Source organism: Perca flavescens, chromosome 7 (genome assembly GCF_004354835.1).
Source record: "Perca flavescens isolate YP-PL-M2 chromosome 7, PFLA_1.0, whole genome shotgun sequence".
NCBI classification, from domain to species: Eukaryota; Metazoa; Chordata; class Actinopteri; order Perciformes; family Percidae; genus Perca; species Perca flavescens.
Genome location: NC_041337.1, coordinates 13,868,869 through 13,881,479, shown reverse-complemented (window position 1 = coordinate 13,881,479; position 12,611 = coordinate 13,868,869). Strand labels below are relative to the sequence as shown.

General features: G+C 40.9%; 1 protein-coding gene across 1 annotated transcript; it reads right to left on the bottom strand.

Annotated features, from left to right (window-relative positions):
• Positions 1-3,340: 3,340 nt before the first annotated feature.
• Positions 3,341-10,714, bottom strand: slc6a1a (solute carrier family 6 member 1a). Its single transcript, XM_028582482.1, has 14 exons — positions 10,357-10,714; positions 9,985-10,116; positions 9,715-9,815; positions 9,432-9,541; positions 9,005-9,137; positions 8,163-8,297; positions 7,960-8,063; positions 6,795-6,919; positions 6,488-6,600; positions 5,633-5,764; positions 5,301-5,403; positions 4,896-4,996; positions 4,565-4,732; positions 3,341-4,413 (listed from the first exon to the last, which is right to left on the bottom strand). The coding sequence occupies exons 1-14, from the start codon at positions 10,586-10,588 to the stop codon at positions 3,964-3,966; spliced, it is 2,139 nt and encodes a 712-aa protein (XP_028438283.1). The 5' UTR covers positions 10,589-10,714; the 3' UTR covers positions 3,341-3,963.
• Between the last annotated feature and the right edge of the window lie 1,897 nt (positions 10,715-12,611).

The window sequence follows — 12,611 nt, the reverse complement described above, 5'->3', positions numbered from 1 at the left end:
ATCATTTGGACATGAGCACCAACTTGACCATCTTCATCTGCTGTCACTAATATTACACATAACATTGTAGAAAGGGTGAAATGTGTGACCGTCAGATTCAGTGACGCTAAAGTGTCAGCTATAGGAAAATGACTGATGGACTGACCAAATTTTGATAGTTGAGGTGTTAATGCTCTATAAGTCTATATCCTTGACATTACACTTCCAGGATTGCTCCGGTGCCACAGGAAATTCCGCCGGATGCATGTATTTTCAGTTTCCTTCCGCTTTCTTTGTGTTGGAATTTTTAATTCGGTGGATAATAAGGACTATTTTTGACTGCTCCTCAGATCTCTGCATGGTAAATTGAGACAGCTAGCTAGACTATCTGTCCAATCTGAGTTTTCTCTCGCACGACTATTTTGCAGCAGCTCTGTGCGGAGCTTAGAGCCGCCCATGACGATTCTGATTGGTTTAAAGAAATGCCATTAAACCAGAGCACATTTTCCTCCCATCCCGAATGCCTTGTGGAGTAGCCAGACCCTCCTTCAGCGCGCTTCGGAGGAGGGTCAGGCAAAGCGAAACTAATGCTCTATAGACAGACCAATGCACCAAGACTGGCCACCAGTCTCTGCCATCACACTATCAAAATGTGTGACCCAATCCGGATATTATGGGGTTACAATGTGTTGTTGCAACCATCAACATTTTTAAGTATCTAAATACTATAGAGGCACCATTTTTGGTGACAAAACACAGTATGTCACCATGATAAAAACGTCTGAAGTGTAGCTAAAATTCCTAATCAGGTTACACAATCAATGACTCACAGCAGTCAGAGTTACTGGGATGTCAGCAAGTATTGGTCGTTGGAGAAAACGCTGGGGGGAAACAAAGGAAGTTCAGAAATAGGTCAACTATTTGAACATCCTCTCTGGTAGAAAAACAAAAAGCACATATTTTGCACCCTACTAAAGCCCAGAAAAATATTTCTTTTTCTGTGTATAAATATATTGGTAATAACAATTTTAAAGACGTTCAAGCCATCACTGCTGAACATTGCTGGCACTATAACCTAAAGACTAACTGTTCTCTGCTAGATTGCTCCCAACTAATCAAGAGCTGCCACCTTCCTGTCCTCCCCTGCCCGAAAATGATGATCTATGGCTCTTGTGGATATACAACATCAGTTTGGCTTGTCTCGGTGGTGACTGGTTTTTATAGGTAATGATGCTAAATTACACAACTGGGAATAAAGGAGGCTACTAAGCCATCCATCAGGGGCTAGTTTATATCAGCTGCCCTTAAGGGCATAATTCAAACCCCAGTACACTAAAACACATAGCTTTCTGTCCCTAACCTCGACCCCCCCCCCCCCACACACACACACACACACACACACACACACAGTTTGCCACGAGCTACTAGAGGGGACATCTCATTCCTTTATCCACGGCGAGTCATTGTGGTAGTGTCAGCTGGTGCCGTCTCTTTTATCACACTGGAAGCTAATGGAAACAGCAACTGCAGGAGGGTGGGGGAGAAGATGCAGCAGGCACACACACACACACACACACACACACACATCAAATGCACACAGAGCCATAAGAGGTTGGGGAGATGGGGCGGGTGGGCACGCCAGGCCCCAGGCCAAGAGCTGTTCTATGGTGATGTTTTTCTTTCCGAGGCCTCTCTATTAGCTTGTGTTTCTGACACTCAATAAATCACAAGGATGGGCTTCAGATGCATTTCTCTCATTCTCTTTTGATGTTTCATTTTACTGTAATGTTAAGTTCCTTTTTTACCTCCATGTTAGAGTTAAGCTGGGGGCTTCTTCACCCAAAACTACTGAAGAGAGGTTTTGTTTAATGTTACACGTCCCACTTGGCCTCATTCTAACTAAACAAAAAGTGAAACCAGCTACACAACACTTTGTACTTTTCTCCTCTTAATCCCTGCTTGTAGTTTTACTGGGATTGCATTTTTCTATACCTATTGACTAGAAATACTCTATGGACAACAACAGGGTTTTTCTACAAAAAGGGAACTGCAGGAGGATTCGGTACTGGATACATATTTTCATTGGATAGTTAGTTGACCTAATTTCCTGATAACAGTGTTGAAAAGCACGGGGCTGCTACTTTAAGCACACATGCTATAAGGGACATATGCCAGGCATGTATTGTATTTATATTTTCTATAATTCTTTATTTTTTCAGTCTTTTTCTTTTTGTATAACATAACAATCGTGCTTTATCATGTGACACCATTTAGATACATATCATGTTTATATTATGTTTTACATTAGGCAGTGAGACAGTTAAAAATATACAAAACAATATTGTTTTACTAGACATAGTTTCTATTTTTTAATATAATCGTCAGCATCTTCATTGTCATCATCATTTCGTATATTTCTGTAAGATATGTGCTTTAGCTTCTGTGATCAAAATATTATTGCAGAAAACAGCAACTCCATTTTTTCAACATTTAGACAATAACTTCCAATGTATTACAGACATTTACAGTTACATGTTTTACACAGTACAGTTTTACAACAAAGTTCCAGAGAAAACTGTGGTAGAGTAACTTTATACAAAATTCACAGGACATGAACTGTAGCCATTTCACATTTTCGCTCAGTTGTTTTGCTTTTCAAAGTAAACATGTTCTGTTCAACCAGATGCCTTTCACAGTAGCTGCCATAGAAGCAAACTAACATTGTCCTAAAACGCCATGGCAAAAGTCTGGGGAAATTAAAGCTTTGTGCTTTTCACTAGTAAAGCAAAGACAACATAAACAAAAAGAGAAACAGACCACTTGCTTACTGGCCTGCACTTATACATCTAAATATGTATTGCTGAATACATATTGATCAAACTATAATTGATCATTACACATGAAGAAAAAATAATGACTGTACTTAAACACAGAGTTGGTCCAGGTTTTTGTTCTAGCATACAAAGTTGTATTTTGTAGTTCTGCCCAGTCATGTAAACAGACTATGGCTTAGTTAAAATTGGTGTGTTGGCTTAAGGCCTTCTTTGTTCTTCTTCTTTTCTTTTTTTTTGTAAGGAGACATTTCAGAAATTTTCACTGATGTTCCTGAGGAAAGCATGCAAAACGTAAACAGGATTGACTGTCAGCATTAAGGGATAGTCGATTGTTTGTAAATCATTTTTCTAACCCTGTGCTTTTTTTTTTCTTTTTCTTTTGTACTTCATTGTACCCTGTGCTTCGCCAACCAAACACTAAATGGCATAGTTTTTGCTTTTGTCTGCCTATTGATTTTGGTCCTCCATCCCAACACATATAGTATAAAACATCCTAAAAATAATTCTGAAAATGTTTCGATCACATAAAAGTTTTCCCTTTTTTTTACTGAAAAAAAGGAAGGAAAAATAACAGTCTCTCTCACACACAAAATCTTTTGCAACAGAGCTCCTAAACATGAACTTCTTATTGGCATTGTGCTTACTCAGAGCTCCCCGCTCGCCTTGTGGCCTGTAGTTTACCTCACAGAGTAACGTTTGGAAAAGAGACAACTGTGTGAGGTTTAGTAAACATCCACAATAAAATTGACGCCATCCCTTGCACTCTTCAATGATGTCAATTTTGTTCACTACTTTATCTACTATATTCACACGGTATTTACTTGATTCATGAAGATATTCAACAAATCTCTAATCTATATGTTTTTTCTTTTCTCACAGTATTACACAGTATGTTTACATTTTTTTTTTTTTTTATTCAGATTTATGGTTGTATTTATGAACACTAACAGTCTTTGATATTGTTTTCAGAATGCAAACCAACAATAAGACATCATTGGCTTGGTTTTACAAATGCAGAAAAATTAAACATGGTTTGAAAATCTGTTTTGATCACATATTGCCCCTGGAGGTAGGTGAATCAATTAAAATCTTGGAAGTCCTTTGTAGTGTTCTCTTTTGTCTACATGCTCCATGAGGGTTTCTTTGTTGACTACACGTTGGCCTCGGCATTGGTCAGGTTAGAGGTGGGGCTTGTTGGGTTCGGGGGGTTAACGTGCTCCGTTGGGCTAGCTGGGTTGGGTGGTGGGCTGGTCGGGCTAACAGTTGTGGTGGGTGGGTTAGCCGGACTGGCTGTGGTGGTGGTAGTGGTGGTGATGGTGATGGTGGTGGGACTAGTTGCTGGGTTCACTGGGCTGGCGGCGGGGGCTGGATTAGCTGGCGGAGGAGCTGGGTTAGCAGGGGTCACGGGGCTGGTTGAGTTGACAGGAGCTGGATTGGTGGGGCTGGCAGGGTTTACGGGAGCTGGGTTGGCAGGACTAGCTGGACTGGCTGGATTGGTAGGGCTGGGTAAGTTAGCGGTGTTGGTTTCCACCTGCTGCTCAGGTCCATTCTCCAGAGGTCGCCTGACAACTGCCGGAGGCTGAAGCATTATCCGAAGTCGCTGGGACAGAAACACAACGCAAATGAATTACATAAGAGTATAAGTATAAGGTTTGTTATCTCACAGTCAGAATAGATCTAAAAATCTGGCAACACAAGCTAGCAAGACCTCATGCTCACCTAACAAACCCAACAGACAATTCACTTCTTACCTCTTTGTAAGTGCCCTTAAGTCCGAGATACATATAGATCATGTATCCTGGTATGAGAACCATGGAGGACAGCGCCATGAGCCAGCCCACTCCCTGACCCCAGCCTGGGAACACATAGTCTCCCATTTTGAGAGGAACCATTTGTATGGCGCTGAACAAGAACACCCCCTGTGGGAGACATGAGACACTTTATGCATCCTGACACCACTGACTAGAGGCAGCACTGTCTCAGCCTGACATGGCCGTAGGCAGGTAATATTGACTTTATTTATTGTCTCATTTTTCATGTCATGACTTTAGATGTACGGTTGTATTAGTTCAGAGTACTCACGCCGACGATGAGAGGGGTGAACACGAGCCAGCACATCTTCCACCATATACAAGGCCTGTAGCCAATCATCTCCTGGATGTTGTCGTAGAACTTGTTCACACCTGCGAGACAAATGAATCTATGATCAAAATATTCATATCCAATCTATTTCAATTTGTGGCTGGTCTGCCATGCATGATGATGAGGACGGTGAGGTAAAACACATGACCTTGAGGCAGAACAGTGTTTGAAGCTGCGCAGATATCTCTGGATAGGTGTGACGTTTTCTAACCTTAATATTTCCCCCGACTTTTTATGTATGTCATATTTCACTGACTTTATTTGTAAAATTAAAGAAAAATGCATTTTTTGAATGATAATTTTGTTCCGTTCTGCTATATTGCATGAAGCACTGATGATACACACCGTAGCACCAGGATATGGAGATGCATTCAAAGAAGACCAAGAACAGCAGACACATTCCACTGGCGGAGTAGTAGTCAAACAGTTTGAACACATAGATTCCGCCCTGGTTACAGAAACATGGATAAGTGTTAGAATACAGGTTAACATATTCTGGTAATGCATTTGATGTAATTAAAAGAACAAGTGAAAATTTAAATAGCCTCTTGCCCACTACATACAGTAGATGCATGGATTTGTATATTTTAATTACATCTTTCAATTCTATTACTTATTTGTTTAATCCCGTTCCATTAATTGACAGTAGTATCCTAAGAGAGCTGCCCCTGCTGTACCTGTGTGATGTTTGAAAGTCCGATCAAATAGGACACCAGACAGACACACGCGATGAAGATCTCTCGTCTACCCCGAAGAGCTCTGGGAAACTCATCCACCAGAGCAGTGATGAAGCCTTCAACAGTGCAGAACTGAAAGACAAAATCATAGTAACAGCATTAAGCGTAAGTGTGAATATGTGCTCTATCACTATGTTCTTTGACACAAATATTTGTTTTTAAATAAATTCAGTATTTTTATCTTTTTTTATATATATTATATGTTGAGGTCGGTGAATATTTTGCAAAATGTATTCTTCACCAAAGAAGTTTTATTTTAGTGGTTAGGCTGACTGATGATGACAAATGACAAAGAGTTGCAGTGTGCACCAAACCATGGGACAGAAACACTAACGCAATCTTCTGAATGACCAAGCATTCACTTCTTGGAAGCCATTTTGGTAATAGCTCTGATATGCAAAGACTATTTAGCCTTTTTAGAATAGAGTTATAATTGATGTCTTTTACTTTGAAGAGCTGGTGGTCATATCTAGTGTATAGCTACATTATATATATATATATATATATATATATATATATATATACTACAATTTTTTTTTAGTCTCTGTGGCCTTATTCGAACAAAATTATCCTACAGAAGAGAAAGACACACACAGACAGGGAAACCTGCGGGCGCATGGAGGTGATAAAGTTGCGTTGAAAAGACTTGACAGCTGATGTCAAAGATCAGCTATATCTGTCCACAAGAAGCAAATTGCATGCTTATCAACAGAGAGCAGGGGTGAGCTGCATGATAGGTACCTGCATTTAAATATTTAGGTCAGCCCATGAGCAGATCATCTCCAAGCCCCTTACCTGGCTGTCTATCCCCAGCATGAGCAGCATGGAGAAGAACAGAATGGCCCAGAGAGGAGACACAGGCAACTCAGTTACAGCCTGCGGGTAGGCCAGAAAAGCTAAGCCAGGACCTGGATAGTAAATGGGAAAGTCATATTTCATTAGGGTTATTCTCATAATACTCTGTTATGACTGCAAACACATATATTCACATAAAAGTGACAAATGCTGTGTTTAGCAGTCACTAATAAGTGACAGTGCACTTTTTTGTGCAGAGGAAAAAACTAGTACAGAAAAAAAAGGCATACAGTATATGCGATCCTACCTGAAGCTGCTACATCGGCAATGGGTCTCTTTGTCACATGTGACATGAAGCCAACAATAGAGAAGATTACAAAGCCAGCAAACATGCTGGTACATGAGTTGATGCAGCACACAATGATGGAGTCTCTGGGGAGAGGAAATACAAAATAGACATGTTTATGTTTTTCTCTGTAGCAAGCTTCCCTCAAAATAGTCCACACAGGAGAGACTGAGATCTGAAAGAGTCGCTGTGAGAATGCTTCCCTGCTATTAGTTCCTTTTGATCATACAGATGTTTGACAAAATCACGTTATTGTTTAAGACAGACATAAACAGATCTCATTTAAGAACTAATGACAATCAATAAACATGTATTTTTCATAGACATATATGTAAAAGAAGATAGATTCATTTGAAACAAGCACACAAAATGAGCGCAACTATTTTTATGTTACTGATTGTTTATGTGACCCAGAACCATGGGGCTGCTGGAGAAAACACTTCGCAATCACAGTTGTTGTTTTTTTTCCTCTAGCACGCACAAGAAACTGCCTTCTCCTTAGAATATTCTATTCATGCCAGCAACTTACATTTAAAAGACACTTCAAAGGCTCTCTGGTAGAAATCCCTAGTATGTATGTTCTAGTTAAACAAATAACCTCTACATGCACCGTTGTACTCTAAGCATTATACAATGAGCCTTGGAGCTTTCCACAAGTGCAGCTGTATCTGACAGATACAGAGAAGAGTCTTCGATTGGGACACATTGAAAGGTCAGGATAGACAGGCTGACAGTCTAGTACTTATTTTGGTAACCTTAAAAACGATGTTATTTCCAATATTCTGTTGCAATTACTGGCCCGGGCCCCGAGAAAGGAGGACGGGCACATATTTGTGGATAGAACTAAGAAGGTTGGACTTGATAAGGATAAGATCATAATAAAATTGTGAGTAAGATCTTTATATTGAACCATCTCTGCCTCACCAGGATTTTTTGTCAACTTGGAGAACGCTGAAAACACCGACAGCTCTTATTAAGTATCCTTGAATAAGGTCTTCAATAGAGGCCTATAATATAGTAAAATAATATTCAGCTATTACAATTTGCTCTGATATATTAAATTCAGCAGCATTCTCTGTCTCTTTCAAATAGATTATCTCTATTCATGAATCATGACCAGTCTTACCTGTAAACATTGTTATTGAAAGGGTTATAGCTGCCCAGAGCTATAAGTGAGCCCAATCCCAATCCATAGGAAAAAAAGATCTGGGTAGCTGCATCAAGCCATACCTGACAAAGAAACACAAGCGTTTAGCTGCGTGAGGCCCTAGCTCTGCTCACTCAGGCATGCAGTACATAGGTATGAATCATATGATAATATGTCATTACCTCCGATTCTTTGAGTTTTGCAAAGTCCGGGGTGATATAGAACAGAATTCCCTCTCTAGCTCCAGGTAGAGTCACGCCACGGATGAAGAGAATAAACAGCATGAAGTAGGGATACGTAGCTGAGAAGTAAACGACCTATACAATGTGAGACAGCAGGATCAGCAGGGTAACACCATTGAATCTGAAGTAAATTTATGACGCATACAGAAGTTGTAAATTTGAAATCCCCCCACTATTCAGAAATATTCATAAGGGTTGTAAAGATGTTCTAGATTTAATTCATTCTGTCTCTTCCACACACAAAAACAAAACAGATAAAGAGACCAATAATTCAGTAAAGAAATCACTGCAGCTTCACTTTGAATGGCTGTGTAGATGTATGACGCTCTGCAAGCAATTTGTGAGAAAAGTGTGCAGGGGGATGGGGTTTTTGTGACCAAAACAAATTTTATTTGCCATGGTCATGTGATGCACTAGACTTTCGAAATGTGGCACCACATAGGAGGAAAGCTGCAGGGAGTGAAGGGAGAGTACAAAACCAGATTGTAGCGTATGGCTGTTTGTTGCTCCTCCTATCATGAATCCACACTCAGTATAGACACGGTGTCAGGAGAGTTGGAATTAGAGGCGCTGCCATGAGGCAGAGTAGGATTACTAAACACGAGTGTTTGATGTCTCTTCTCTTATTTAAAAATCAATCTGGACAATCCTGACTGCAGTGTAAATGATTGATGAGGTGATATTAGACTGATTAATATTGCATTGCTGTCACATACTACTACTTATTGGGAACCAGCATAGCATAATAGGTCTTGGATACCCAAATCTGGCAAATGTCTTACCTTCCCTGTCCAGCCAACCCCTTTCCAGATACAGAAGTACACAAGGACCCAGGCGATGGCCAGCGTTATTGCCAGTGGCACTCGAATCTGGCCTGGTTTTTCCAAGCCATCGGTCATTTCATGCATGTTACGCCTATAAGTCAGAGCGAGCAACAATGACACTGTTATACACACACGCACACACACACACACACACACACACACACACACACACACACACACACACACACACACACGCACGCACGCACACACACACACACACACACACACACACACACACACACACACACACACACACACACAAACACACACACAGGGACATAAGCATGCAGCAGAAGAGGCTGTCTTTTATGTATTTCAGGGATGCATGCAGGATACTTTAAAGCTCTGCTGTTGTGAAAGCAAGAGAAAGCAGTCAATATCTTACTCCCAAAACTCCAACACTGAACTGGTGAGGTTGGTGGTATCAGCAATGGAGTGGTTTGTATAACATTTCTCTGTGTTCCATGGATTGTTACATGTGCTCCATGGAAGATCCTGTAAAACAAAAATTGCAGTGTTTTTTCCCCTACTTGACACATTTATGGATTATACATTTCTTACAGGTATCACAGGCTAGAATTTCTAATGAACTGATATATAACAACTTTGACCCTATGCTGGTTTCAGCTTTTTTTATGAATCATGTGAGTTCACTGTGTAATACTTACAGTGGTGAAGGAGTTGTACAGGTAGTAAATGGCCCAAGAAATGATTACAATGTAGTAAATGTTAAGCCAGAAGGACAGGACAGCTGCTGCAAGGCCCACACCTATCATACAGAAATGAATTAGGCAGTGTAGTAAAACTATCATTGGATATGTGTGTTATATGGCCTCCATAAATCCTGATAGTCTATGAAAGCACCAAATACCATACTTTTTTTTAGGCAGGCCTGTTATCAAGACACAATTTTCCAGAAGTATTTAAGTGAAGTATACCTTTAAACATAGGCGCCAGTTTCCACACACCAAGCCCTCCAATTGAGGTGTATTGGCCAAGGGAGCATTCCAGTAGAAACAAGGGGACCCCAGCAAATATGAGGGTCAAAAAATAGGGAATCAAGAAGGCTCCTGGATGGACAAAAGTAGATCAAGTTATGCATTAAATAAATGACCAATCTTAGGCTAAAACTGCACTGACGCATTACTTAAAACACCACAGCACAACGTCAATTAATTAGGGTTGTAAATGTGTGATATTCATTATGTTCATGTAATCGACACGGTCATTTAGGTAAACTCGACTATGTGCATCATGGAGCTGAATGGGCCGTGCAATTTGTTTAAATTAGCTGTGAAAATAATGTTTACCTCCACCGTTTTTTCCACAGAGATAGGGAAATCTCCATACGTTTCCCAGTCCAATTGCATAACCCACACACGACAGGAGAAAATCAAATCTCCCTCCCCATGTTTCTCTGTCAGGCAAATCCTTTTTCTTTTTCTCGGCTTTCACGTCCAGTGACTTGGGCTTGTCATTATTAGTGGCCACCTCGTTCAGTTCTGTGACTTGTCCATCCGTTTTGGTGCCGTTCGTCGCCATGTCTCTGGATTTGGCAGAGGTCCTGGCAGTCGGACGGTATGCTTCAGCACCAGACCACGCAGACAGCAGCTTCGCGGTTTTTAGACCTAACCTTTGGACCAAATGTCTGGAGATGAAGCCTGTGCACACACGGCTCGTCAGTCGCCGTTAACCTGCAATCGTGAATAGAGCATTTGGTCGTTTTTTTTTTTTCTTCAGGACGCGCTGAAAATGTGGTTACTTGTAAAGCAAACACATTTTGCACGACAATCATTTACTCCCCGGCAGGTACAATAAAATAATGTCAATAAAATCAAACATGCACTGTTTTACTGAAATACGCTTTTATAAACGCACACTAAAGCATCTTTCGAACATTTGCTGCCTGACAACATTTTCATTTATATCAGACTCAACAAACACCAACAATACAAAAAACCATCGATGACAAAGTCATGCTGGACTTGCTCCCATAACTAAAACACAGACGACAGATTGTGCGTAAATTAACAGCAGCCAACACCAGATCAGCACAACCCTAATAGCCTAAACAAAGCCCGCAATTAAATAAGCCAAATAAAGGAAACGGAACTGGATATCACTAAGATCAACGAAAAAAGAAAACTTTAAGAAAAATTACAGGATCCAAAACATGCGCTTCAAGCGCAAGACGCACCGTAGCAATAGCAGATAGCCTATGATAATTAAGCATAATGAAGTAGAGTCCACCAATTACCACCTGCAGACTTTCCAAACAGTTATCCACATACAGAAATGCAAGCAGAGATACAGAGAGGTCTCAAACAAACAGGAACACAAAACGCATTGTGGAGACAAAGGGATGTCCTATGCGTAAAAGCTTTACGCATCAGGCTGCACAAATTGCCACCTCATTCTATGCGAAACATTGAGAACTAAACATGTTATTAAACGCACGAGAATGCGTCTCTACATTTGCACCATCCAATAGACGAGCAAACCGTAAACAATTCGGCATTTAATTGGCTGTAGCATGTAGGTGCGGAGCTCATCATGCAGTCATCACACTGACCCCAGCAACGCACTGACAGTTTCATTCACAATTTAATCACACTCACTATTGCTGCAAAGCCAAATAAAAAAGAATCATGCATTAGTCAGACTCGTTTGTATGAGGGTTCAAACACGCACACACGCACAGACAGACGCAGGAATCAGCACCCAGTTTACTCACAATGAATCTGTGATCTGTGCCGCCGAGGATACGCTGCCTGCCACAAATCTCGAAACGAGGTATCCGTAGATTCCTCCTGTGGATAAAGTTGTAAACTCCCAATATTTCTTGGAAGATAAATAGATTTTACTTCCATTAAAAGACATATAGGGACCATGCAGCGTTAGAGATGTCCAAGCAGGAGCTGTCCAGCGGGGAGCAGTGCTGAAGACCAGGAGGAGGAAGAGGAGGAGGAGGAGGAAGAGGAGGAGGCTGAATCAACACGGGCAGCAGCCGCTTCGCCTTGTGCGACTGTCTAACATCAACAACCAGAGACTCAGCTCCCATCTACACAGCCTCAATGTCATCTCAAAGTCGACCCCCTCCTCCTCCTCTTCCTCCTCATCTATAGGCTCCATTGACATCTCACTTGCTACATGTTTGTTTTTGAATATTTAAATTGTGATACTCTTCTCCCCTATTTCAATAAACACCAATAAAAAGGTTTTCACATTTTTTGCCATGACCTCCCATAGGCAGGCAAGCAAGTTTTGCACACACACACACACACACACACACACACACACACACACACAAAAAACGGACTATAAATGAAGACAGTTGCCATTTCAAAGTTATAAATATCAGTCCGTTTTAGGGCTTTTTAAAAGTCTTCTATTCAGGTTGTTTCCCTCATACACTTTTATGATGGAACTATTTATAATGCAATTATCTCTGCGCCCAGCAAAATGTGCCCCCCTCCCACAAAAATAGAGCACCCCCTCCCCTCCAGTAATGAAATGTATGGTCGAGGTGCCATCATGGAAACATATGGGGGGAGTGATATAAGCA